The sequence below is a fragment of the Scyliorhinus torazame genome, chromosome 21 (genome assembly GCF_047496885.1).
Source record: "Scyliorhinus torazame isolate Kashiwa2021f chromosome 21, sScyTor2.1, whole genome shotgun sequence".
Classification (NCBI taxonomy): domain Eukaryota; kingdom Metazoa; phylum Chordata; class Chondrichthyes; order Carcharhiniformes; family Scyliorhinidae; genus Scyliorhinus; species Scyliorhinus torazame.
This window is the reverse complement of record NC_092727.1, coordinates 75,929,228-75,956,569: the sequence shown is the minus strand read 5'-3', so window position 1 is coordinate 75,956,569 and position 27,342 is coordinate 75,929,228. Positions and strand designations below refer to the sequence as shown.

The window sequence follows — 27,342 nt, the reverse complement described above, 5'->3', positions numbered from 1 at the left end:
TCAAGCTTGCTCGACTTCAATTCCACTTTCCTGCCTGCTTCCCATATCTCTTGGTTCCCTGAAAGACCAAACATCTGTCTATCCCAGAGTTTTTTTTAAATTTAAAGTACATAATTCATTTCTTTTCCATTTAAGGGGCAATTTAACGTGGCCAATCCACCGAACCAAAAATCTTTGGGTTGTGGGACTGCGACCCATACAGACACAGGGAGAATGTGCAAACTCCAGACAGACAGTGACCCGGGGACGGGATCGAACCCGGGTCCTCGGTGCCGTGAGGCAGCAGTGCTAACCACTGCGCCACCATGCCCCCCTCATCCCAACTTTGAATATATTCAACACTGGAGCAGTCACAACTCTGGGGCAGAGAATTACAAAGATTCACAACATTTTTAAGTGAAGGTATTTCTCTTCATCTCAACCTAAAGGATCAGCCCCTTATCCTGGAATTGTTCCCTGTGTTCGTGATTCTCCAGGGAAACAACATCTCGGTTTCCACTCTGCGAAAATCCCTTCAGAGGTGGTTGATGTCAGGATTCTGACCCAACGTTAACTTTAAGGGATCTGTCGCTACGCATGTGCACAAACCCACCTCCCCTTGCCTGGGAAAACTCATTCCATCGAATAGAAAAGCAAGTGAGTTATGCTGAGCCTTTACATAACAGTGGTTACTGTGGCCATTTCTGGGCACCACATTCTCGAAATGTGTCAAGGCCTTAGCGAGTATGCAAAGGAGATTTACCACAATGGTATCAATAATGAAGGGGATCAGTAATGAGGAAAGACAGGAGAAGCTGAGGTTGTTCTCCTTAGAGTGGAGAGGGTTCAGGAAAGATTTGAGAAATGTTCAAATCATGAATGGTTTTAGTGGGGTTAATTGAGACACTGGTTTGGATTTTCTGGCCGTGTCCGACCCAAGACCGGAAATTCCCATCAGAGGTCACGGACTTTTAATTGGTCCGTCAAACCTTCCACTCCGACCGCAACGATTCCTTGGCAGGTGGGACTGGGAAATTCATCCCATCGTTTCCACTGGCAGGAGGATTGGAAACCAGAATGGTGTCAATTGGACAGTGTGTCAGCTGGGTGACTGATCTGTTATCACCTGCCAGGGTGAGAAAATGAAAGTTCACCCCCACGAGTGTTCTGGAATCATATTTAAGAACTGAGGGAATCACCGCGGGTGGGATGGGAAATTCTGACAGACCAATGAGAGGGACCAGAGGGACCAGAAAACCCCACCCATTGTTTTGTTTAAAGCCGATGCTGAGAGTGATCACACTATTGGCCAGGCACTGTGAACTGCTTGACAGGTCTCTGCAACATTTGGCGTCAACACAAGCTTTCACTTACCGTAGAAAGGGTGCATTGGTCAGAGTCAGCGCCAAACAACACCATATCCTTAATAAACACAGCAATGGCTCTCATAATGAAGGAGACAAACAGGTTCATATGGATATAGTTCCTGGTGCAGTGAAGCTTTCTGTCTCAAAGAAAGTTAAAGAACAGAAGTTTTACAAATGAGAATACACTTTAATCCAAATCAATTTTTTAATCTATCGATCCATTCATAATGCCATCTCCCGACCATATCCCTCAATCCCACATGCCCACGATATCCCTCAATTCCACCACATATCTCAACCACACACATCCCACCACATCTCTAAATCCCACCATATCCCTCAATCCCACATCCCCATCATACCACTCAATCCCACCCCCGCATCATACCTCTCAATCCCACACCCCCATCATATCCCTCAATTTCACCATATACCTCAATCACACATCCTCACCATATCCCTCAATCCCACATCCCCACCATATCCCTCAATCCCACCACAGACCTCAATCCCACCATAGATCCCAATCACACACTCTCACCATATTCCTCAATCTGATTATACCCCTCAATCCTACCATACCACTCAATGCCACATGCCCACCATATCCGTCAATCCCACCATATCCCTCAATCACACCATACCTCTCAACCCCCCCCCCAACCATATCGCTCAATCCCACCACATTCCTCAGCCACACACCCCCACCATATCCCTCAATCCCATCATACTCCTCAATCCCACATCCCCACCGTATCCCTCAATCCCACCATATCCCTCAATCCCACCATAGACCTCAATCCCATCATAGACCACAATCACACACCCTCATCCTATTCCTCAATCTGATCATACCCCTCAATCCCAGCATACCCCTCAATCCCACATGCCCACCATATCCCTCAATCCTACCATATCCCTCAATCTCGCCATATCCCTCAATCCCACCATGTAACTGAACTACACGCCCCCACCATACTCCTCAATCTCATCATACCCCTTAATCCCACTATAGCCCTCAACCCCATCATACCCACCATATCCCTCAATACCATCTCCCCACTGTTATATTGCGAGGTGATCAACAAGGCAGTTTTGAAACACAAATGAGGCTTACTGATTCAAGATGTACTATATACACTGGACAGCACAACTAATACACTGAACTTGCTCCCACGACTCCAGGGCTACCTTTGGCCAAGCCCACAGGCCAGAACTGTAACTAAACCCCTGATAGGCTTATGCTCGCATGTTATATCCCCATAAACTCTAGGCCCGTCATGTGGCCCGTGAAGGATCGCCCCTTAAAAGAGGCCATGCTATCACACGCACCAAATGCAATCCCACCATATCCCGCAACTCTGCCGTCCGAAACTTCCTGGTTCAGTAAACAACTTAAAACCTACCCTGACATTTGATTTGTGGAGGTCAAAAAAGAAACAGTGGTGCCTGACAGTGTCTGAGGGAGTAGTGGGCGGGGTGGGCGGGAGGGCCGGGGGGCGGGGGGGGGAGGGTGTTACAGGTGGAGAAAGGTCATGGGGAATGGACGCAAGGGAGAGAGGTGGTGGGTGGATGGAGGTTGTAAAGGTCACAGAGGAGAGAGGTCACAGGGGACGGAAGTTGTGGAGGAGGGATGACAGGGAAGTGAGGTCATGGGGAGGAAGGTTGTGGGGGTGGGAGGTCTTGGGGGAGAGAGGTCTTGGGGAGAGGGGTCATGGGGAAGAAAGGTCATGGGGAGAGTGGTCATGCGGGAGAGGTCATGGGGAGAGGTCATGAGGGAGCATGATTGTGAGGGAGGGGAAGTGTGGTGGAGGGAGGTCATGGGGAGGGAGGTCATGGTGGAAAGGGGTTCTGCAGGAGGCAGGTTGTAGTGGAGGAGGTTGTGGGGACAGAGATGTTGTCGGGGTGGGAGGATGGTGGGGAGCGAGTTAGATCACAGAGAGGAGGCAGATGGTAGCAGGTTTGCTAAAAGGGGTTGAGGGGAAGCATGCATCTTGCTCCTGTCGTATGGAACCTTTGCCTCCTTTAGCTGTTAGGTTGCCTGAGCCCTGGGAAACCTAAGCCACAGTCATTAAATTAAAATAGCTGTCAACATAAGAGGCACACAGCTTCATTAACATATTATAAACACTGACCTGCCTCTCCAGAACCCGTTACTCAGGTATCCCGAAAGCCATCACAATTAAATTAGAAGTAAATTAAAACGTATCATATTTTTATCACTTTGACCCACATCCTGACCCTCTCCCACCTGTTGGGGACAGTCAAAACCCTCTCCCCCCCGCCCCCCTCACCCAACACCCCAACCCACTTCTATGTTTGAAACATCTTTTTAGAAAATTGGAAAAAATACATTGGCTTTGAATGGAAGTGTACAAAACTGTCCCTGATGCCTGGATCTTGGCAGCATATCATTACTTGGGCCAAATTTTGTTCAGTGACAGGAGGGATCTGAGGGGACAGCTGGAAGGCATTTCATAAATTTAAAGAAACATCAAACACCAAACTGAGGGAAGGATGGAGGCTTTGTGGCGCAGTGGGTAGCGTTCCTGTCTCTGAGAGAGAAGCTCTGCGTTCGAGTCCCACTCCAGGAACCGATGGCCAAGGAAGGTGCGTTCATAACGCGGCCAAACAGATTGAGTTAGGCTGGAGGTGACAGCGGGAGAGACTCCTGGTCAGCCATGCTTGATTGGAGTGGCGTTCCCTCAAGCTGAAAGCATCCCGCCGACAGACTAGCGACCTGTTCCGGGTGTTACTGGCTATGAAATTGGATGAAAGTCACTCTTAGTGCACCTCTAGGTGCAGGAAGAGGATTGGAATGAAAGAATATCATTCTGTCTTAATGACTTCAATCTCAATTGCTAAAACGAAGGGAAGTGCAAAGGGCACATTTTTATTTGAAACTCGTCCATTTCATAGAAGCTAATAATAATTTTGGCACTATTTTTTCTCTCTTATGAACACAAAAAACACCAATTTGATAATTGGCATTCAGTCTCTTAAGTTGCCCTCCCTGTCACTCCAGTGATGGAGAACATTCTTGCATGTCAAAGAGCATCTCCATAGCAAATAACTGCTTCAGATCACCCACAGAACTGTTTATGAGCTGCAAGGAGACAATTTACAGGAAAAGGAAATGTTTCAAACAAATAACCCTCCCTCCAGGACTTACCTTTCCTGTGGAGATATCAAAAATGCATCATTAAAAGCAGCATAACTCAAGTGAATGAATTTTCTGGAAGCAAATCATCACGTGGAGATGAATGACATATATTGGTAGTGCACTTATGCGTCACATGCTAAACATATCAATGAGAAAAGCAGTACTCACACAGATAGATGAATGAAAATCCAGATGCCAACTCAGTCATTCTTAATATGGAGATGGGATATGAAGTTAAAATATGCAAGAAATATTTTGAGTACACATTAAAGTCAGGAAGGATCGAACAAAGTAAGCAAAGAACAAACAAAGAACAAAGAAATGTACAGCACAGGAACAGGCCCTTCAGCCCTCCAGGCCCGTGCCGACCATTCTGCTACAATATAAACTACAATCTTCTACACTTCCTGGGTCCGTATCCCTCTATTCCCATCCTATTCATGTATTTGTCACGATGCCCCTTAAATGTCACTATCGTCCCTGCTTCCACCACCTCCTCCGGTAGCGAGTTCCAGGCACCCACTACCCTCTGCGTAAAAAACTTGCCTCGTACATCTACTCTAAACCTTGCCCATCTCACCTTAAACCTATGCCCCCTAGTAATTGACCCCCCTACCCCGGGGAAACGCCTCTGACTATCCACTCTGTCTATGCCCCTCATATTTTGTAGACATCTATCAGGTCGCTCCTCAACCTCCTTTGTTCCAGTGAGAACAAACCGAGTTTATTCAACCGCTCCTCATAGCTAATGCCCTCCATACCAGGCAACATTCTGGTAAATCTCTTCTGCACCCTCTCCACATCCTTCTGGTAGTGTGGCGACCAGAATTGAACACTATACTCCAAGTGTGGCCTAACTAAGGTTCTATACAGCTGCAACATGACTTGCCAATTCTTATACTCAATGCCCCGGCCAATGAAGGCAAGCATGCCATATGCCTTCTTGACTACCTTCTCCACCTGTGTTGCCCCTTTTAGTGACCTGTGGACCTGTACTCCTAGATCTCTTTGACTTTCAATACTCTTGAGGGTTCTACCATTCACTGTATATTCCCTACTTGCATTAGACCTTACAAAATGCATTACCTCACATTTGCCTGGATTAAACTCCATCTGCCATCTCTCCGCCCAAGTCTCCAAACAATCTAAATCCTGCTGTATCCTCTGACAGTCCTCATCGCTATCCACAATTCCACCAACCTTTGTGTCGTCTGCAAACTTACTAATCAGACCAGTTACATTTTCCTCCAAATCATTTATATATACTACAAACAGCAAAGGTCCCAGCACTGATCCCTGTGGAACACCACTGGTCACAGCCCTCCAATTAGAAAAGCATCCTTCCATTGCTACTCTCTGCCTTCTATGACCTAGCCAGTTCTGTATCCACCTTGCCAGCTCACCCCTGATCCTGTGTGACTTCACCTTTTGTACTAGTCTACCATGAGGGACCTTGTCAAAGTCCATATAATGACAACATCCACTGCCCTACCTGCATCAATCATCTTAGTGACCTCCTCGAAAAACTCTATCAAGTCAGTGAGACACGACCTCTCCTTCACAAAACCATGCTGCCTCTCACTAATACGTCCATTTGCTTCCAAATGGGAGTAGATCCTGTCTCGAAGAATTCTCTCCAGTAATTTCCCTACCACTGAAGTAAGGCTCACCGGCCTGTAGTTCCCTGGATTATCCTTGCTACCCTTCTTAAACAGAGGAACAACATTGGCTATTCTACAGTCCTCCGGGACATCCCCTGAAGACAGTGAGGATCCAAAGATTTCTGTCAAGGCCTCAGCAATTTCCTCTCCAGCCTCCTTCAGTATTCTGGGGTAGATCCCATCAGGCCCTGGGGACTTATCTACCTTAATATTTTTTAAGACACCCAACACCTCGTCTTTTTGGATCTCAATGTGACCCAGGCTATCTATACACCCTTCTCCAGACTCAGCATCTACCAATTTCTTCTCTTTGGTGAATACTGATGCAAAGTATTCATTTAGTACCTCGCCCATTTCCTCTGGCTCCACACATAGATTCCCTTGCCTATCCTTCAGTGGGCCAACCCTTTCCCTGGCTACTCTCTTGCTTTTTATGTACGTGTAAAAAGCCTTGGGATTTTCCTTAACCCTATTTGCCAATGACTTTTCGTGACCCCTTCTTGCCCTCCTGACTCCTTGCTTAAGTCCCTTGCTACTTTCCTTATATTCCACACAGGCTTCGTCTGTTCCCAGCCTTTTAGCCCTGACAAATGCCTCCTTTTTCTTTTTGACGAGGCCTACAATATCTCTCGTTATCCAAGGTTCCCGAAAATTGCCGTATTTATCCTTCCTCCTCACAGGAACATGCCGGTCCTGAATTCCTTTCAACTGACACTTGAAAGCCTCCCACATGTCAGATGTTGATTTGCCCTCAAACATCCGCCCCCAATCTATGTTCTTCAGTTCCCGCCTTATATTGTTATAATTAGCCTTCCCCAAATTTAGCACATTCATCCTAGGACCACTCTTATCCTTGTCCACCAGCACTTTAAAACTTACTGAATTGTGGTCACTGTTCCCGAAATGCTCCCCTACTGAAACATCTACCACCTGACCGTGGTACAATTTAAAGCCATAAAATGCACATTACATTTCAGTGTGTGGCAAGAAAATGTACTGCTTGAAGGGATTTACATGGCTCATGTCAATCTGTATGAAATTAAACAGCTCGTATGTTTCAAGGGTAAGCTCAGAGAGATTTAAGGCACGGTGGCACAGTGATTGGCATTGCTGCCTCACAACGCCAGGCACCCGGGTTCAATTATGGCCTTGGGTCACTGTCTGTGCGGAGTCTGCGCGTTCTCCCCGTGTCTGTGTGGGTTTCCTCCGGGTGCTTTGATTTCCTCCGACAGTCCAAAGATGTACGGGTTAGGTGGATTTGTCATGCAAAATTGCCCATTAGTGTCCAGGGATGCGCAGGTTAGGCTATGGGGTTACAGAGATAGGCTGGGATGGACGGAGGAATGGACATGGGTAGAGTGCTCTTTCGAGGGGTTGGTGTTGTCTCGATGGGCCCAATGGCCTCCTTCTACACTGTTGGGATTCTATGATGTCCCATCCTCTGTGTTGTCCTTTAGTCCTCTGTGTTCTATTTGCTTTCAAAAATACTCTGACAGTAGCTTGGCTTTTGGAGTTGAACATATAACAACAAGGTGTTGATTGTAGTGATCTCTGTATATCAATTTACATGATCAATATATGTAATACTAGTACAGGCAATTGAACACTAGATGTCTCACTATCAGGACCTCTTTCTGAAGGAGTGTGTATCAGGAGTGCAGAGAGAACAGACATGGTGAAGCTAGAGAGAAGAAGTTATTAGTTATCAATGCATTGTATTGTATAATTTAATTGTTATCTCTACAATTGTTTCTTTGTTTACTAATTGAGTATTAAGTAAAAAGAACTCACAATATCTATTTATATTACTCAATAAATTAGTTCATCTTTACAAGAAGACTACTGTTCATTTCAACAACTCGGCTGGTTCAAAATAATAATATATGTATTACATATGTATTACACAAAGTCATGTAACATGGTGCCAGGATTTATTAGGCTTTTAAGAAAGACTAGTAAAGAAATTTGAACAAAAAAAGAAGAAAAATCGGAACCAACTGGTGAAGTCTCGCAACTTCGGAATCCTCGACAAAAACAGAGTATCGATGGACCAAGTGCAAGCTCCCAGACACCTAAAGACCACTAGTAATCTGAATTTAAATTGAAAGTTGTTTAAACAACAATTTCAACTCTATCTGGAAGCTAGTGATTTAAACGCTGCATCGGATGCAAAACAAATCGCTTTGCTTCTGTCCCTAGTAGGACAGCAAGAATTGAAATATGTAATTTGTTTAATTTTGCTCCTGGAGAAGATAAGTCAAAGTCTGAACAAATAACCGTGAAATTCGATGACCATTTGCAAGATGCAAACTAATGAAATTTTAGAAAGATTCAGGTTTCATAAGCGAGTCCAAAAGTTGGTGAACCGCTGAATAACTTAATTACAGATCTCAAACTCTTTGTTCAAACCTGTAACTATGCGGATCTTCATGATTCTCTTGTAAGAGATCAAATTGTTTCTGGAATAACTGATGATACTGTATGAGAAGCTTTAATTAGGCAAAATTATTTCACTTGGAAAATCACAATAGAGAAATGCATCTCCAGTGAACAGGCCAAAAGTCAGTATTTAGAATTTTATCCCAAGGAAAAAGGCGAGAAAGTATACCACTAGGCAGCACAGAAAGCTGTTCGAAACTGCAGCTACCCAGTGCATGCATTTTTCAGCTCGGGACATTCGCACTTCGCAAAGCAGTGCGAGACTCCGCAAATGAGGTCTGCGCATGCGCGAACATCACAAATACGTCACGGCGGGAACGTGATGACGTGTCATAGGTGTGGCAATGTCCACTTAAAGGGACACTGCCCTGCATTTGTAAAACGCTGTCTGAGATGTTTCAAGCGAAATTATTATGCTTCTCAGTGTTAATCATCTGCACGTTATCCTCCTCCTGCACATAAAAAGAACTGCAATGTGAGAGCTGTTGACAAAGATGAACAAATCAACACTCAACAAGATTTCACACAAGATGACATTTTCTCGTCAGAAAATACTTTCTTTGTTGGAGTGGTTGAGGCATCCACGAAGACTAGTTGGCAAGCAAGCAAGAATGATCTTCAAGCAACACAAAATGCTCTTCATGAAAATAAAAAGGATCTTCAAGCAACACAAAAAGCTCTTCACGAAAATAAAAAGGATCTTCAAGTAACACAAAAAGCTCTTCACAAAAATAAAAAGGATCTTCAAGCAACACAAAAAGCTCTTCACAAAAATAAAAAGGATCTTCACATGAAGTTAGGGCCGGTCAAGGACAGTAGTGGGAAAGTGTGCATGGAGTCTGAAGATATAGGAGAGGCCCTAAATGAATACTTTTCTTCAGTGTTCACAAAGGAGAGGGGCCATGTTGTTGAGGAGAATAGTGCAATAAAGGCTGGTAGGCTGGAGGAGGTAGATTTTCGGAAGGAAGATGTGTTAGAAATTTTGAGAAGCCTGAGGATAGATAAATCCCTTGGGCCTAATGGGATATATCCTAGGATTCTTTTGGAGGCGAGGGATGAGATTGCAGAGCCTTTGGCTTTGATCTTTATGTCCTCACTGTCCACAGGAATAGTGCCAGAAGAATGGACAGAGGCGAATGTTGTCCCCTTGTTCAACAAAGGGAATAGGTATAACCCTGGGAATTATAGGCCGGTTAGTCTCATTTCGATCATAGGTAAATTATTGGAAAGTGTCCTGAGGGATAGGATTTAAGACCATTTGGAAAGATATATAGCTTAATCCAGGATAGTCAGCATGGATTTGTGAGGGGTAAGTCTTGCTTCACAAGTTTGATTGTATTCTTTGAGGAGGTAACTAAGTACATAGATGAAGGTAGAGCAGTTGATGTCGTATACATGGATTTTAGTAAGGCGTTTGATAAGGTGCCCCATGGTCGGCTCATGCAGAAAGTAAGGAGGCATGGCATAGAGGGAAATATGGTTGATTGGATCAGTAACTGGCTATCACATAGAAGACAGAGGGTGGTGGTAGATGGTAAATTTTCATCCTCGAGCCCAGTCACCAGCGGTGTACCACAGGGATCAGTGCTGGTCCTCTGCTATTTGTGATTTTTATCAATGACTTGGATGATGGAGTTGAAGGTTGGGTTAGTAAATTTGCTGATGACACCAAGATTGGTGGAGTAGTGGATAATGTGGAGAGCTGTTGGAGGCTGCAAAGAGACATTGATAGGATGCAGAGCTGGGCTGAAAAGTGGCAGATGGAGTTTAACCCTGATAAGTGTGAGGTGATTCATTTTGGTAGGACAAATTTGAAATCGGATTACAGGGTTAACGGCAGGGTTCTGAAGAGTGTGGTGATCTCGGAGTTCATGTCCATAGATCTCTGAAAATTGCCACCCAAGTGGATAAAGCTGTGAAAAACCCTATAGTGTGTTAGCATTTATTAACAGGGGGAGTGAGGTTCTGCTGCAACTGTCCAAGACCTTGGTTAGACCACATTTGGAGTATTGTGTGCAGTTCTGGTCACCTCATTATAGGAAGGATGTGGAGGCATTGGAAAGGGTGCAAAGGAGATTTACCAGGATGTTGCCTGGATTGGAGGGTAGGTCTTATGAGGAAAGGTTGAGGGAGCTCAGGCTTTTCTCATTGGAGCGAAAGGGGATGAGAGGTGACTTAATTGAGGTGTATAAGATGATGAGAGGGATAGATAGAGTGGACGTTCAGCGACTTTTTCCTGGGTGGATGTAGCTGTTACAAGGGGGCATAACTGTAAGGTTCATGGTGGAAGATATAGGAGGGATTTCAGAGGTGGGTTCTTTACTCAATGAGTGGCTGGGGTGTGGAACGCACTCCCAGCTGTGGTAGTGGAGTCGGACACTTTAGGATCTTTCAAAGGTTATTGGATAGGCATATGGAGTGCACTAGAATGATTGGGAGTAGGTTTGCAGTAGGTTTGGGCAGCAATTGTTTAGCACAATTGCTTCACAGCTCCAGGGTTCCAGGTTCGATTCCCGGCTTGGGTCACTGTCTGTGCGGAGTCTGCACATTCTTCCTGTGTGTGCGTGGGTTTCCTCCGGGTGCTCTGGTTTCCTCCGACAGTCCAAAGATGTGCAGGTTAGGTGGACTGGCCATGCTAAATTGCCCTTAGTGTCCAAAATTGCCCTTAGTGTTGGATGGGCTTACTGGGTTATGGGGATAGGGTGGGGGTGTGGGCTTGGAAGGGTGCTCTTTCCAAGAGCTGGTGCAGACTCGATGGGCCGAATGGCCTCCTTCTGCACTGTAAATTCTATGATTCTTGTTTGATTTGATCTTAGTTTCAGACTAGTTCGGCACAACATCGTGGGCTGAAGGGCCTGTTCTGTGCTGTACAGTTCTATATTCTATGTTCTAAGTAACGCAAAAAGCTCTTCACGAAAATAAAAAGGATCTTCAAGTAACAAAAGATCAAGAAGTCAACGTCGTCAGCAACGACTGGATGGCTACTGTCCGTATTAGTAATGTTCCAATCTCATTCAAATTAGACACAGGTGCTTCAGCGAATCTTCTAAATTCCAAAGATTTGTCTATGATTAAAAGTCACAATGACATAATTCCTCCAGAGTGTTCTTTAAAAGATTATAATGGCAATCCAATTTTCTCACATGGATCGTGTTATTTGAGTGCCACCAACAGGGACATTCACAAACAAATCAGATTCGAGATAGTGGATGACAATCGTTCTTCACTATTGGGTGCTCAAGCTTGTAAGGATTTGCAGTTCATGCAAAGAATTTTCCTCAATACTTGTGAATCACTACACTTAAAGAAGACATTTTACATGAATACCCTGATGTATTTCAAGGCATGGGAGCACTGCCATGTCAGTACAAGATACTTTTGAAAAAAGATGCCAAGCTTGTGACACATCCACCAAGATGTGTACCTGCTCCTCTCAGAGACAGATTGAAGGCTGAACTAACAAGATTGCAATCGCAAGGCATCATATCGAAGATAACACAACCGACTGACTGGTTAGCTCCCTAGTCTGTGTCAAAAAACCAACGGGTGACATTAGAATCTGTATGGATCCTAAAGATCTCAATCATAATATTAGAAGAGAACACTACCCAATACCAAAGAGAGAGTCAATCACATCAGAAATGGCCAAGGCCAGAATTTTTACCAAACTCAATGCCCCACAAGGATTTGGCAGATGCAGCTTGATGATTCCAGCAAGCTCCTATGTACCTTCAACACACCTTTTAGGAGGTATTGTTTCAACAGAATGCCCTTCGGAATTATTTCTGCATCACAAATATTTCATTGCATAATGGAACAAATGACAGAGAACATTGAGGTGTTCGTGTTTATGTAGATGACATAATCATCTGGTCTACAAAACCAGAAGAACACATGAGTCGTCTGAGAGAAGTGTTCAAGATAATACACAACTCCGGTTTAAAGATGAACCAAGATAAATGTATGTTTGCCGCCTCTTCTTTGAAATTCTTAGGTGGCAACATTACAGCCAATGGTATCAAGCCAGACAAAGACAAAGTACAAGCCATAAAATCAATGCAAATAACGCAAGACAAGAATGCAGTCTTACGCTTTCTAGGATTTGTCAACTTTCTAGGGAAGTTCATCAAGGATCTTTCCAGTAGAAAGACTGCATTACATTAGCTGATCAGAAAGAATATTGGTTTCAACTGGACTCCGAGTCATGCTAAAGAATGGGCAGATCTGAAACAACAGTTGATCCAAGCTCCCAGCTAGTCCTTCTTTGACCCGACCAGGCCCACCAAAATTTCAACTGATGCTAGTCAAAATGGCATAGGTGCAGTTCTACTTCAACAACACCATTTCAATGAATGGGTTCCCATAGCCTATCATCCAGATCCATGACTGTGACTGAGTGCAGGTACGCCCAGATTGAAAAGGAGTGTCTTGGACTTGTGACTTGAATTTCCAAGTTCCACGAGTATGTTTATGGCTTACCCAGGTTTACTAGAGAGACAGGCCATCGTCCACTTGTCCACATCATTGAAATAATTTAAATGTGATGACACCAAGACTACAATGACTTACGATGTAATTGCGCAGATATGGTAATCTTATATATACTCCAGGTAGAGATTTAGCCATAGCTGACACTCTGTCCAGATCCACCAACACTGGTATTCTTCAAGAGGAATCAATCAATGTCATGGTTAGGTGGATTGGCCATGATAAATTGCCCTTAGTGTCCAAAATTGCCCTTAGTGTTGGGTGGGGTTACTGGGTTATGGGGATAGGGTGGAGGTGTTGACCTTGGGTAGGGTGCTCTTTCCAAGAGCCGTTGCAGAACATAGAACATTACAGCGCAGTACAGGCCCTTCAGCCCTCGATGTTGCGCTGACCTGTGAAACCACTCTAAAGCCCATCTACACTATTCCCTTATTGTCCATATGTCTATCCAATGACCATTTGAATGTCCTTAGTGCTGGCAAGTCCACTACTGTTGCAGGCACGGCACTCCACGCCCTTACTACTCTCTGAGTAAAGAACCTACCTCTGACATCTGTCTTATATCTATCTCCCCTCAATTTAAAGCTATGTCCCCTCGTGCTAGACATCAGCATCTGAGGAAAAAGGCTCTCACTGTCCACCCTATCCAATCCTCTGATCATCTTGTATGCCTCAATTAAGTCACCTCTTAACCTTCTTCTCTCTAACGATAACAGCCTCAAGTCACTCAGCCTTTCCTCATAAGATCTTCCCTCCATACCAGGCAACATTCTGGTAAATCTCCTCCGCACCCTTTCCAATGCTTCCACATCCTTCCTATAAGGCGGCGACCAGAATTGCACGCAATACTCCAAATGCGGCCGCACCAGAGTGTTGTATAGCTGCAACATGACCTCATGGCTCCTAAACTCAATCCCTCTACCAATAAAAGCTAACACACCATACGCCTTCTTAACAACCCTCTCAACCTGGGTGCCAACTTTCAGGGATCTATGTACATGGACACCGAGATCTCTCTGCTCATCCACACTGCCAAGAATCTTACCATTAGCCCAGTACTCAGTCTTCCTGTTATTCCTTCCAAAATGAATCACCTCACACTTTTCTGCATTAAACTCCATTTGCCACCTCTCAGCCCAGCGCTGCAGCTTATCTATGTCCCTCTGTAACTTGTAACATCCTTGCGCACTGTCCACAACTCCACCGACTTTAGTGTCATCTGCAAATTTACTCACCCATCCTTCTACGCCCTCCTCCAGGTCATTTATAAAAATGACAAACAGCAGTGGTCCCAAAACAGATCCTTGTGGTACACCACTCGTAACTAGACTCCAGTCTGAACATTTCCCATCAACCACCACCCTTTGTCTTCTTCCAGCTCGCCAATTTCTGATCCAAACTGCGAAATCACCCTGTCCACCTCCGTATTTTCTGCAGTAGCCTACCATGCGGAACCTTATCAAACACTTTACTGAAATCCATATACACCACATCAACTGCTTTACCCTCATCCACCTGTTTGGTCACCTTCTCAAAGAACTCTATAAGGTTTGTGAGGCACGACCTACCCTTCACAAAACCGTGTTGACTATCTCTAATCAAATTATTCCTTTCCAGATGATTATACATCCTACCTCTTATAAACCTTTCTATGATTTTTCCCACAACAGAAGTAAGGCTCACTGATCTATAGTTACCGGGGTTATCTCTACTCCCCTTCTTGAACAAGGGGACAACATTTGCTATCCTCCAGTCTTCTGGCACCATTCCTGCAGACAAAGATGACTTAAAGATCAAGGCAAAAGGCTCAGCAATCTCCTCCCTAGCTTCCAGAGAATCCTAGGATAAACCCCATCCGACCCAGGTGACTTATCTATTTTCACACTTTCCAGAATTGCTAACACCTCCTCCTTATGAACCTCAAGCCCATAAGTAGCCTGAATCTCAGTATTCTCCTCGACAACATTGTCTTTTTCCTGTGTGAATACTGATGAAAAATATTCATTCAGCACCTCTCCTATCTCCTCGGACTCCAAGCACAACTTCCCACTACTGTCCTTGACTGGCCCTACTCTTACCGGAGTCATTCTTTTATTCCTGACATATCTAGAGAAAGCTTTAGGGTTATAGAACATAGAACATAGAACGATACAGCGCAGTACAGGCCCTTCGGCCCACGATGTTGCACCGCCATGGGAAGTCAAAAAACAAAAGCCATCTAACCTACACTATGCCATTATCATCCATATGCTTATCCAATAAACTTTTAAATGCCCTCAATGTTGGCGAGTTCACTACTGTTGCAGGTAGGGCATTCCACAGCCTCACCACTCTGCGTAAAGAACCTACCTCTGACCTCTGTCCTATATCTATTACCCCTCAGTTTAAGGCTATGTCCCCTCATGCTAGCCATTTCCATCCGCGGGAGAAGGCTCTCACTGTCCACCCTATCTAACCCCCTGATCATTTTGTATGCCTCTATTAAGTCTCCTCTTAACCTTCTTCTCTCTAACGAAAACAACCCCAAGTCCATCAGCCTTTCCTCATAAGATTTTCCCTCTATACCAGGCAACATCCTGGTAAATCTCCTCTGCACCCGCTCCAAAGCTTCCACGTCCTTCCTATAATGAGCTGACCAGAACTGTACGCAATACTCCAAATGTGGCCGTACCAGAGTTTTGTACAGCTGCAACATGAAATCATGACTCCGGAACTCAATCCCTCTACCAATAAAGGCCAACACTCCATAGGCCTTCTTCACAACCCTATCAACCTGGGTGGCAACTTTCAGGGATCTATGTACATGGACACCGAGATCCCTCTGCTCATCCACACTTCCAAGAACTTTACCATTAGCCAAATATTCCGCACTCCTGTTATTCCTTCCAAAGTGAATCACCTCACACTTCTCTACATTAAACTCCATTTGCCACCTCTCAGCCCAGCTCTGCCGCTTATCTATGTCCCTCTGTAACCTGCAACATCCTTCCGCACTGTCGACAACACCACCGACTTTAGTGTCGTCTGCAAATTTACTCACCCACCCTTCTGCGCCCTCCTCTAGGTCATTTATAAAAATGACAAACAGCAACGGCCCCAGAACAGATCCTTGTGGTACGCCACTTGTAACTGAACTCCATTCTGAACATTTCCCATCAACCACCACCCTCTCTTCTGTCAGCTAGCCAATTTCTGATCCACATCTCTAAATCACCCTCAATCCCCAGCCTCTGTATTTTCTGCAATAGTCCACCGTTGGGAACCTTATCAAACGCTTTACTGAAATCCATATACACCACATCAACTGCTCTACCCTCGTCTACCTGTTCAGTCACCTTCTCAAAGAACTCGATAAGGTTTGTGAGGCATGACCTACCCTTCACAAAGCCATGCTGACTATCCCTAATCATATTATTACTATCTAGATGATTATAAATCTTGTCTCTTATAATCCCCTCCAAGACTTTACCCACAACAGACATGAGGCTCACCGGTCTATAGTTGCCGGGGTTGTCTCTACTCCCCTTCTTGAACAAAGGAACCACATTTTCCATCCTCCAGTCCTCTGGCACTATTCCTGTAGCCAATGATGACATAGAAATCAAAGCCAAAGGCTCAGCAATCTCTTCCCTGGCTTCCCAGAGAATCCTAGGATAAATCCCATCAGGCCCCGGGGACTTATCTATTTTCAGCCTGTCCAGAATTGCCAACACCTCTTCCCTACGTACCTCAATGCCATCTATTCTAATAGCCTGGGTCTCAGCATACTCCTCCACAACATTCTCTTTTTCCTGAGTGAATACTGATGAAAAATATTCATTTAGTATCTCGTCTATCTCTTTAGACTCCACACACAACTTCCCATCCCTGTCCTTGACTGGCCCTACTCTTACCCTAGTCATTCTTTAATTCCTGACATACCTATAGAAAGCTTTTGGGTTTTCCTTGATCCTACCTGCCAAATACTTCTCATGTCCCCTCCTTGCTCATCTTAGCTCTCTCTTTCGATCCTTCCTCGCTACCTTGTAACTATCAAGCGCCCCAACTGAAACTTCACACCTCATCTTCACATAGGCCTCCTTCTTCCTCTTAACAAGAGATTCCACTTCTTTGGTAAACCACGGTTCCCTCGCTCTACGCCTTCCTCCCTGCCTGACCGGTACATACTTATCAAGAACACGCAGTAGCTGTTCCTTGAACAAGCTCCACATATCCAGTGTGCCCAACACTTGCAGCCTACTTCTCCAACCTATCCCCCCCAAGTCATGTCTAATGGCATCATAATTGCCCTTCCCCCAGCTATAACTCTTGCCCTGCGGGGTATACTTATCCCTTTCCATCACTAACGTAAACGTCACCGAATTGTGGTCACTGTCCCCAAAGTGCTCACCTACCTCCAAATCTAATACCTGGCCTGGTTCATTACCCAAAACCAAATCCAATGTAGCCTCTCCTCTTGTTGGCCTGTCAACATATCGTGTCAGGAAACCCTCCTGCACACATTGTACAAAAAACAACCCATCTAATGTACTCAAATTATATCTTTTCCAGTCATAGAATCATAGAAGTTTACAGCATGGAAACAGGCCCTTCGGCCCAACCAGTCCATGCCGCCCAGTTTTTACCATTAAGCTAGTCCCAGTTGCCCGCACTTGGCCCATAACCCTCTATACCCATCTTACCCATGTAACTATCTAAATGCTTTATAGAAATATTTGGAAAGTTAAAATCTCCCATAATAACTACCCTGCTACTTTCGCTCTTATCCAGAATCATCTTGGCCATCCTTTCCTCTACATCCCTAGAACTATTTGGAGGCCTATAGAAAACTCCCAACAGGGTGACCTCTCCTTTCCTGTTTCTAACCTCAGCCCATACTACCTCGGAAGAAGAGTCCCCATCTAGCATGCTCTCCGCCACCGTAATGCTGCTTTTGACTAAAAGCGCCACACCTCCCCCTCTTCTGCCTCCTTCTCTGAGCTTACTAAAACACCTAAACCCCGGAACCTGCAACAACCATTCCTGTCCCTGCTCGATCCATGTCTCCGAAATGGCCACAACATCGAAGTCCCAGGTACCAACCCATGCTGCCAGTTCCCCTACCTTATAGAACATAGAACAATACAGCGCAGTACAGGCCCTTCGGCCCACGATGTTGCACCGAAACAAAAGCCATCTAACCTACACTATGCCATTATCATCCATATGTTTATCCAATAAACTTTTAAATGCCCTCAATGTTGGCGAGTTCACTACTGTAGCAGGTAGGGCATTCCACGGCCTCACTACTCTTTGCGTAAAGAACCTACCTCTGACCTCTGTCCTATATCTATTACCCCTCAGTTTAAAGTTATGTCCCCTCGTGCCAGCCATATCCATCCGCGGGAGAAGGCTCTCACTGTCCACCCTATCCAACCCCCTGATCATTTTGTATGCCTCTATTAAGTCTCCTCTTAACCTCCTTCTCTCCAACGAAAACAACCTCAAGTCCATCAGCCTTTCCTCATAAGATTTTCCCTCCATACCAGGCAACATCCTGGTAAATCTCCTCTGCACCCGCTCCAAAGCCTCCACGTCCTTCCTATAATGCGGTGACCAGAACTGTACGCAATACTCCAAATGCGGCCGTACCAGAGTTCTGTACAGCTGCAACATGACCTCCCGACTCCGGAACTCAATCCCTCTACCAATAAAGGCCAACACTCCATAGGCCTTCTTCACAACCCTATTAACCTGGGTGGCAACTTTCAGGGATCTATGTACATGGACACCTAGATCCCTCTGCTCATCCACACTTTCAAGAACTTTACCATTAGCCAAATATTCTGCATTCCTGTTATTCCTTCCAAAGTGAATCACCTCACACTTCTCTACATTAAACTCCATTTGCCACCTCTCAGCCCAGCTCTGCAGCTTATCTATATCCCTCTGTAACCTGCTACATCCTTCCACACTATCGACAGCACCACCGACTTTAGTATCGTCTGCAAATTTACTCACCCACCCTTCTGCGCCTTCCTCTAGGTCATTGATAAAAATGACAAACAGCAACGGCCCCAGAACAGATCCTTGTGGTACTCCACTTGTGACTGTACTCCATTCTGAACATTTCCCATCAACCACCACCCTCTGTCTTCTTTCAGCTAGCCAATTTCTGATCCACATCTCTAAATCACCCTCAATCCCCAGCCTCCGTATTTTTTGCAATAGCCTACCGTGGGGAACCTTATCAAACGCTTTGCTGAAATCCATATACACCACATCAACTGCTCTACCCTCGTCTACCTGTTCAGTCACCTTCTCAAAGAACTCAATAAGGTTTGTGAGACATGACCTACCCTTCACAAAGCCATGCTGTATCCCTGATCATATTATTCCTATCTAGATGATTATAAATCTTGTCTCTAATAATCCCCTCCCAGACTTTACCCACTACAGACGTGAGGCTCACCGGTCTATAGTTGCCGGGGTTGTCTCTGCTCCCCTTTTTGAACAAAGGGACCACATTTGCTGTCCTCCAGTCCTCTGGCACTACTCCTGTAGCCAATGATGACATAAAAATCAAAGCCAAAGGTCCAGCAATCTCTTCCCTGGCTTCCCAGAGAATCATAGGATAAATCCCATCAGGCCCCGGGGACTTATCTATTTTCAGCCTGTCCAGAATTGCCAACACCTCTTCCCTACGTACCTCAATGCCATCTATTCTATTAGCCTGGGGCTCAGCATTCTCCTCCACAACATTATCTTTTTCTTGAGTGAATACTGACGAAAAATATTCATTTAGTATCTCGCCTATCTCTTCAGACTCCACACACAATTTCCCATCCCTGTCCTTGATTGGTCCTACTCTTTCCCTAGTCATTCGCTTATTCCTGACATACCTATAGAAAGCTTTTGGGTTTTCCTTGATCCTTCCTGCCAAATACTTCTCATGTCCCCTCCTTGCTCGTCTTAGCTCTCTCTTTAGATCCTTCCTCGCTACCTTGTAACTATCCATCGCCACAACTGAAACTTCACACCTCATCTTCACATAGGCCTCCTTCTTCCTCTTAACAAGAGATTCCACTTCCTTGGTAAACCACGGTTCCCTCGCTCGACGCCTTCCTCCCTGTCTGACCGGTACATTCTTATCAAGAACATGCAGTAGCTGATCCTTGAACAAGCCCCACTTATCCAGTGTGCCCAACACTTGCAGCCTACTTCTTCACCTTATCCCCCCAAGTCACGTCTAATGGCATCATAATTGCCCTTCCCCCAGCTATAACTCTTGCCCTGCGGTGTATACTTATCCCTTTCCATCATTAACGTAAACGTCACCGAATTGTGGTCACTGTCCCCAAAGTGCTCTCCTACCTCCAAATCCAACACCTGGCCTGGTTCATTACCCAAAACCAAATCCAACGTGGCCTCGCCTCTTGTTGGCCTGTCAACATATTGTTTCAGGAAACCCTCCTGCACACACTGTACAAAAAACGACCCATCTATTGTACTCGAACTATATCTTTTCCAGTCAATATTTGGAAAGTTAAAGTCTCCCATAATAACTACCCTGTTACTTTCGCTCATATCCAGAATCATCTTCGCCATCCTTTCCCCTACATCCCTAGAACTATTAGGAGGCCTATAAAAAAACTCCCAACAGGGTGACCTCTCCTTTCCTGTTTCTAACTTCAGCCCATACTACCTCGGAAGAAGAGTCCCCATCTAGCATCCTCTCCGCCACCGTAATACTGCTCTTGACTAGCAGCGCCACACCTCCCCCTCTTTTGCCTCCTTCTCTGAGTTTACTAAAACACCTAAACCCCGGAACCTGCAACATCCATTCCTGTCCCTGCTCTATCCATGTCTCCGAAATGGCCACAACATCGAAGTCCCAGGTACCAACCCATGCTGCCAGTTCCCCTACCTTGTTTCGTATACTCCTGGCATTGAAGTAGACACACTTCAAACCACCTACCTGAACACTGGCCCCCTCCTGCGACGTCAAATCTGTGCTCCTGACCTCTATACTCTCATTCTCCCTTACCCTAAAACTACAATCCAGGTTCCCATGCCCCTGCTGCATTAGTTTAAACCCCCCCAAAGAGCACTAACAAATCTCCCCCCCAGGATATTTGTGCCCCTCAGGTTCAGATGTAGACCATCCTGTCTGTAGAGGTCCCACCTTCCCCAGAAAGAGCCCCAGTTATCCAGAAATCTGAATCCCTCCCGCCTGCACCATCCCTGTAGCCACGTGTTTAAATGCTCTCTCTCCCTATTCCTCATCTCACTATCACGTGGCACGGGCAACAACCCAGAGATAACAACTCTGTTTGTTCTAGTTCTGAGCTTCCATCCTAGCTCCCTGAAAGCCTGCCTGACATCCTTGTCCCCTTTCCTACCTATGTCGTTAGTGCCAATGTGGACCACGACTTGGGGCTGCTCCCCCTCCCCTCTAAGGACCCGGAAAACACGATCCGAGACATCACGTACCCTTGCACCTGGGAGGCAACATACCAAACGTGAGTCTCTCACGCTCCCACAAAATCTCCTATCTGTGACCCTGACTATAGAGTCCCCAATTACTAATGCTCTGCTCCTCTCCCCCCTTCCCTTCTGAGCAACAGGGACAGACTCCGTGCCAGAGGCCCATACCCCATGGCTTACCCCTGGTAAGTCGTCCCCCCCACAAGTATCCAAAGCAGTATACTTGTTTCTCAGGGGAACGACCGCAGGGGATCCCTGCACTGACTGCTTTTTCCCAGTCCCTCTTACAGTTACCCACCTATCTCCAATCTTTGGTGTAACTAATTCCCTGAAGCTGCTATCTATGACCCCTTCTGCCTCCCGAATGATCCGAAGTTCTTCCAACTCCAGCTCCAGTTCCCTAACTCGGTCTTGGAGGAGCTGGAGATGGCAGCACTTCCTGCAGGTAAAATCAGCAGGGACACTAACTGCATCCCTCACCTCAAACATCCTGCAGGAGGAACATTGCACTCCCTTCCCTGCCATTCCTCTAACTTTCTACCAAGATCTGGCTAACAACTAAATTAAATTTTTTAATAAAAAATAATAATAATATAATAAAATATGGTACTTACCTCAGACCAAAGGTTTTATTATTAGGTTAGAGGAGGAGGGCGGGTGGGAGACACTGCATGTGTAGTGTCTCGGGTTTCCTCTCCACCAGAATTTATTGGTGAGGGTCTTCCCAGACGTCCGCGGGTCGACTTCCTGTTCCCGCCTAAAACACTAATTTAAAAAAAAAAATTCTCAGCTCCGGCTGAAATTGACTAACCAGCCAGCTCCACTCCCGCCAAAATCGACTGGCCTGCCCCTGCAAAGACAAGTGCTTTTAAAGGACAGACTTACCTCCCAGCAACCACTTCCGCACTGCTCCCGCTGAAACTGACTCACCAGCTGTTCTCCCGCCTAAATCGACTGGCCTGCCCCTGCAAAGACAAGTGCTTTTAAAGGACAGACTTACCTCCCAGCAACCACTTCCGCACTGCTCCCGCTGAAACTGACTCACCAGCTGTTCTCCCGCCGAAATCGACTGGCCTGCCCCTGCAAAGACAAGTGCTTTTAAAGGACAGACTTACCTCCCAGCAACCACTTCCGCACTGCTCCCGCTGAAACTGACTCACCAGCTGTTCTCCCGCCGAAATCGACTGGCCTGCCCCTGCAAAGACAAGTGCTTTTAAAGGACAGACTTACCTCCCAGCAACCACTTCCGCACTGCTCCCGCTGAAACTGACTCACCAGCTGTTCTCACGCCGAAATCGACTGGCCTGCCCCTGCAAAGACAAGTGCTTTTAAAGGACAGACTTACCTCCCAGCAACCACTTCCGCACTGCTCCCGCTGAAACTGACTCACCAGCTGTTCTCCCGCCGAAATCGACTGGCCTGCCCCTGCAAAGACAAGTGCTTTTAAAGGACAGACTTACCTCCCAGCAACCACTTCCGCACTGCTCCCGCTGAAACTGACTCACCGGCTGTTCTCATGCCGAAATCGACTGGCCTGCCCCTGCAAAGACAAGTGCTTTTAAAGGACAGACTTACCTCCCAGCAACCACTTCCGCACTGCTCCCGCTGAAACTGACTCACCAGCTGTTCTCCCGCCGAAATCGACTGGCCTGCCCCTGCAAAGACAAGTGCTTTTAAAGGACAGACTTACCTCCCAGCAACCACTTCCGCACTGCTCCCGCTGAAACTGACTCACCAGCTGTTCTCACGCCGAAATCGACTGGCCTGCCCCTGCAAAGACAAGTGCTTTTAAAGGACAGACTTACCTCCCAGCAACCACTTCCGCACTGCTCCCGCTGAAACTGACTCACCAGCTGTTCTCCCGCCGAAATCGACTGGCCTGCCCCTGCAAAGACAAGTGCTTTTATAGGACAGACTTACCTCCCAGCAACCACTTCCGCACTGCTCCTGCTGAAACTGACTCACCAGCTGTTCTCACGCCGAAATCGACTGGCCTGCCCCTGCAAAGACAAGTGCTTTTAAAAGACAGACTTACCTCCCAGCAACCACTTCAGCACTGCTCCCGCTGAAACTGACTCACCAGCTGTTCTACCGCCGAAATCGACTGGCCTGCCCCTGCAAAGACAAGTGCTTTTAAAGGACAGACTTACCTCCCAGCAACCACTTCAGCACTGCTCCCGCTGAAACTGACTCACCAGCTGTTCTCACGCCGAAATCGATCTTATTTCGTATACTCCTGGCATTGAAGTAGACACACTTCAAACCACCTAACTGAACACTGGCCCCCTCCTGCGACGTCAAATCTGTGCTCCTGACCGCTATACTCTCAATCTCTCATACCCTAAAACTACAATCCAGGTTCCCATGCCCCTGCTGCATTAGTTTAAACCCCCCCAAAGAGCACTAGCAAATCTCCCCCCCAGGATATTTGTGCCCCTCAGGTTCAGATGTAGACCATCCTGTCTGTAGAGGTCCCACCTTCCCCAGAAAGATCCCCAGTTATCCAGAAATCTGAATCCCTCCCGCCTGCTCCATCCCTGTAGCCACGTGTTTAATTGCTCTCTCCCCCTATTCCTCATCTCATTATCACGTGGCACGGGCAACAACCCAGAGATAACAACTCTGTTTGTTCTCGTTCTGAGCTTCCATCCTAGCTCCCTGAAAGCCTGCCTGACATCCTTGTCCCCTTTCCTACCTATGTCGTTAGTGCCAATGTGGACCACGACTTGGGGCTGTTCCCCCTCCCCCTTAAGGACCCGGAAAACACGATCCGAGACATCACGTACCCTTGCACCTGGGAGGCAACGTACCAAACGTGAGTCTCTCTCGCTCCCACAAAATCTCCTATCTGTGCCCCTTCCATAATCAGACACTGATGGCAATACCTTAGAACAAATAAAGAAACAACAGAATCTCCAACCAGAATCTTCCAAATAGCATTAATTATGGATTAAATCTGTGCTAGAGGGCTAGAAATTTTCCAATATAGCCTTTCTACTTCAAAAGGGGGAAAAGGGTAAATCAGGCAACTAGGGTTCTAGATATCGTAGAACATCCTTTATCCTACCTGCCAAAGACTTCTCATGTCCCCTCCTGGCTCTTCTTAGCTCTCTCTTTAGGTCCTTCCTAGCTAACTTGTAACTCTCGAGCGCCCTAACTAAACCTTCATGTCTCATCTTTACATAAGTCTCCTTCTTCCTCTTGACAAGTGTTTCGACTGCTTTAGTAAACCACGGTTCCTCACTCGACCACTTCCTCCCTGCCTGACAGGTACATACTTATCAAGGACACGCAGTAGCTGTTCCTTGAACAAGTTCCATATTTCCGTTGTGCCCAAGAATTGTGCAGTTTTCCTCTCCATCCGATGTATCCTAAGTCTTGCCTCATCGCATCATAATTACCTTTCCCCCAGATATAACTCTTGCCCTGCGGTAAATACCTATCCCTTTCCATCACTAAAGTAAACGTAATTGAATTGTGGTCACTATCACCAAAGTGCTCACCTACCTCCAAATCTAACACCTGTCCTGGTTCATTACCCAGTACCAAATCCAATATCCAGACTCCATGGGCCGAATGGCCTCCTTCTGCACTGTAAATTCTATGATAATCTATGATTGATTCTCACCTGCAACCTTTCAGAGAGTTACTTCCAGCCTCTGATTCAAAACTTCAACAAATTTGAACAGAAACACAGAAAGATACCGCTTTGACCAAAGTTATACATCATTTACAACATGGATGGCCCAAAGGTCATTGTCCACAATTCCAGAGCATACAGTCTGAACTGGCTATCTTGGATGATATTTTGCTGAGACAGGATCGAATCGGCATTCCAGACAGCATTAAGTCAGAAATGCTAACTAGACTTCACAAAGGTCATCTAGGCATAGAAAAATGTAAATGCTGTGCCAGACAATCAATATACTGGCCAGGTATAAATAAAGATATCTCTGACATGATATCATCATGTGCAACGTGTCAAACACATCAGAGTCAACAATGCAAGGAACCATTGCAACAGCATGACATCGATACGTCACCATGGGTGAAAGTGGGTATCGATCTCTTTCATTCATTGGGCAAGGATTATATTTTAGTCACTATTATTCAACTTTTCCAGAAGTCAAGAAGTTGAATGATCTTACATCCAATACTGTAATCAAAGCATGCATAGAAATATTTACCAGGCATGGTGTCCTCGTACCTTCATGTTTGACAATGACCCATGTTTTTTGAGTTATGAGTGGAAAGAATTTTCAACAATTTACAATTTTGTACACGTCACTTCCCTCAGTCCAATGGGAAAGTTGAGAAAGGCGTCCACATAATTAAACAGTTACTGAGCAAATCAAACGATTCACAATCTGATTTCTATTTAGCACTACTTATATAGATTATCACCTTTATCACCAGGATTATCTCCAGCTCAGATGTTATTGAACAGGAACATAAGAACAACTCTACCTCAGCTACATATTCCTGATCCTGAACAACATTTTGCTGTGAAAAAACTTCAGCAACAGAGACTGAATCAAAAACAGTATTTTGATCCACATGCAAAAGATTTGTCAATCCTAACAGAAAATGATACTGTTCGATTCAGACTTCCTGAAGGAGGTTGGTCAGACATTGCTCATTTCATTAGGCAATTCTCTCCCAGATCTTATCTGATTAAAAGTTCAGATGAAATGAAATGAAAATCGCTTATTGTCACAAGTAGGCTTCAAATGAAGTTACTGTGAAAAGCCCCGAGTCGCCACATTCCAGTGCCTGTTCGGGAAGGCTGGTACGGAAATTGAACCGTGCTGCTGGCCTGCCGTGGTCTGCTTTCAAAGCCAGCAATTTAGCCCAGTGTGCTAAACAGATGGTAACATCTATAGAAGAAATTGTCATGATCTACTTCAAGTCAAAGGTCAAACACAGATTTTTCCTCATCTTGACTTACGTCACACAATTTCAAAGCAAGTTGAACAACAACTACATTCCAATCTGACAATCAACAAGGACATTAAAACTTCTTAATCACCTTTGAGGTTAAGAAGATCCACAAGGAGAAGAAGAAGGCCGAATCGACTGAATTTGTGAACGTTTACATAATTCTAGTAATTGCTGTATTATGTAACCGCTGCATTTCAAATGAAAATGTTCTTTTAATATTTGCAAGAAAATGTAAAAAAGGGGGATGTAGTGACCTTTGTGTTTCCATATACATGATTAATATATGTAATGCTAGTACAGCAATTGAACACTGGTCTCACTATCAGGACCTATATTAATAGATTTTCTGCTCTTTCTGAAGGAATGTGTATCAGGAGTGCAGCAGGAACAGACATAGGAAAGCTAGAGAGAGAAGAAGTTATTAGTTATCAAAGAATTGTATTGTATAATTTAATTGTTTCTTTGTTTTACTAGTTGAGTATTAAGTAAAAAGAATTCACAATATTTATATATATTGCTCAATAAATTAGTTTACCTTTACAACAAAACTACTACTCATTTCAACAACTCGGCTGGTTCAAAAGATGTATGTATTACACAAAGTAATATAACATTGATCAGTTTTTTTGAAGCGACATGTAACTGTGTGATAGAAGCAGCGTGATGTAGAACGGGCAATCACACGGCTGATCAGATATTGGAGCATACACTTCCTGTTTTCAGCAAGGAGATGCTTGGGAAGGATTTTCCGACACTTTCCGCCGGTGGGATCCTCCAGTCCTTCTGAAGTAAACATCTGGGTTCCCTGGTGGCGGGATGGGCGAGCCATGCAAGACTC

At 45.4% G+C, this 27,342-nt stretch overlaps 1 protein-coding gene across 1 annotated transcript in view; it reads right to left on the bottom strand.

The window, feature by feature from the left end:
- The window catches only part of LOC140398357 (vasoactive intestinal polypeptide receptor-like), a 380,360-nt gene that overhangs the window by 82,101 nt on the left and 270,917 nt on the right, over nucleotides 1-27,342 (bottom strand). The window contains exon 6 of the mRNA XM_072486947.1: nucleotides 1,354-1,483. Coding sequence (XP_072343048.1) covers nucleotides 1,354-1,483 — 130 coding nt within the window. The remainder of the gene's footprint in view (nucleotides 1-1,353; nucleotides 1,484-27,342) is intronic.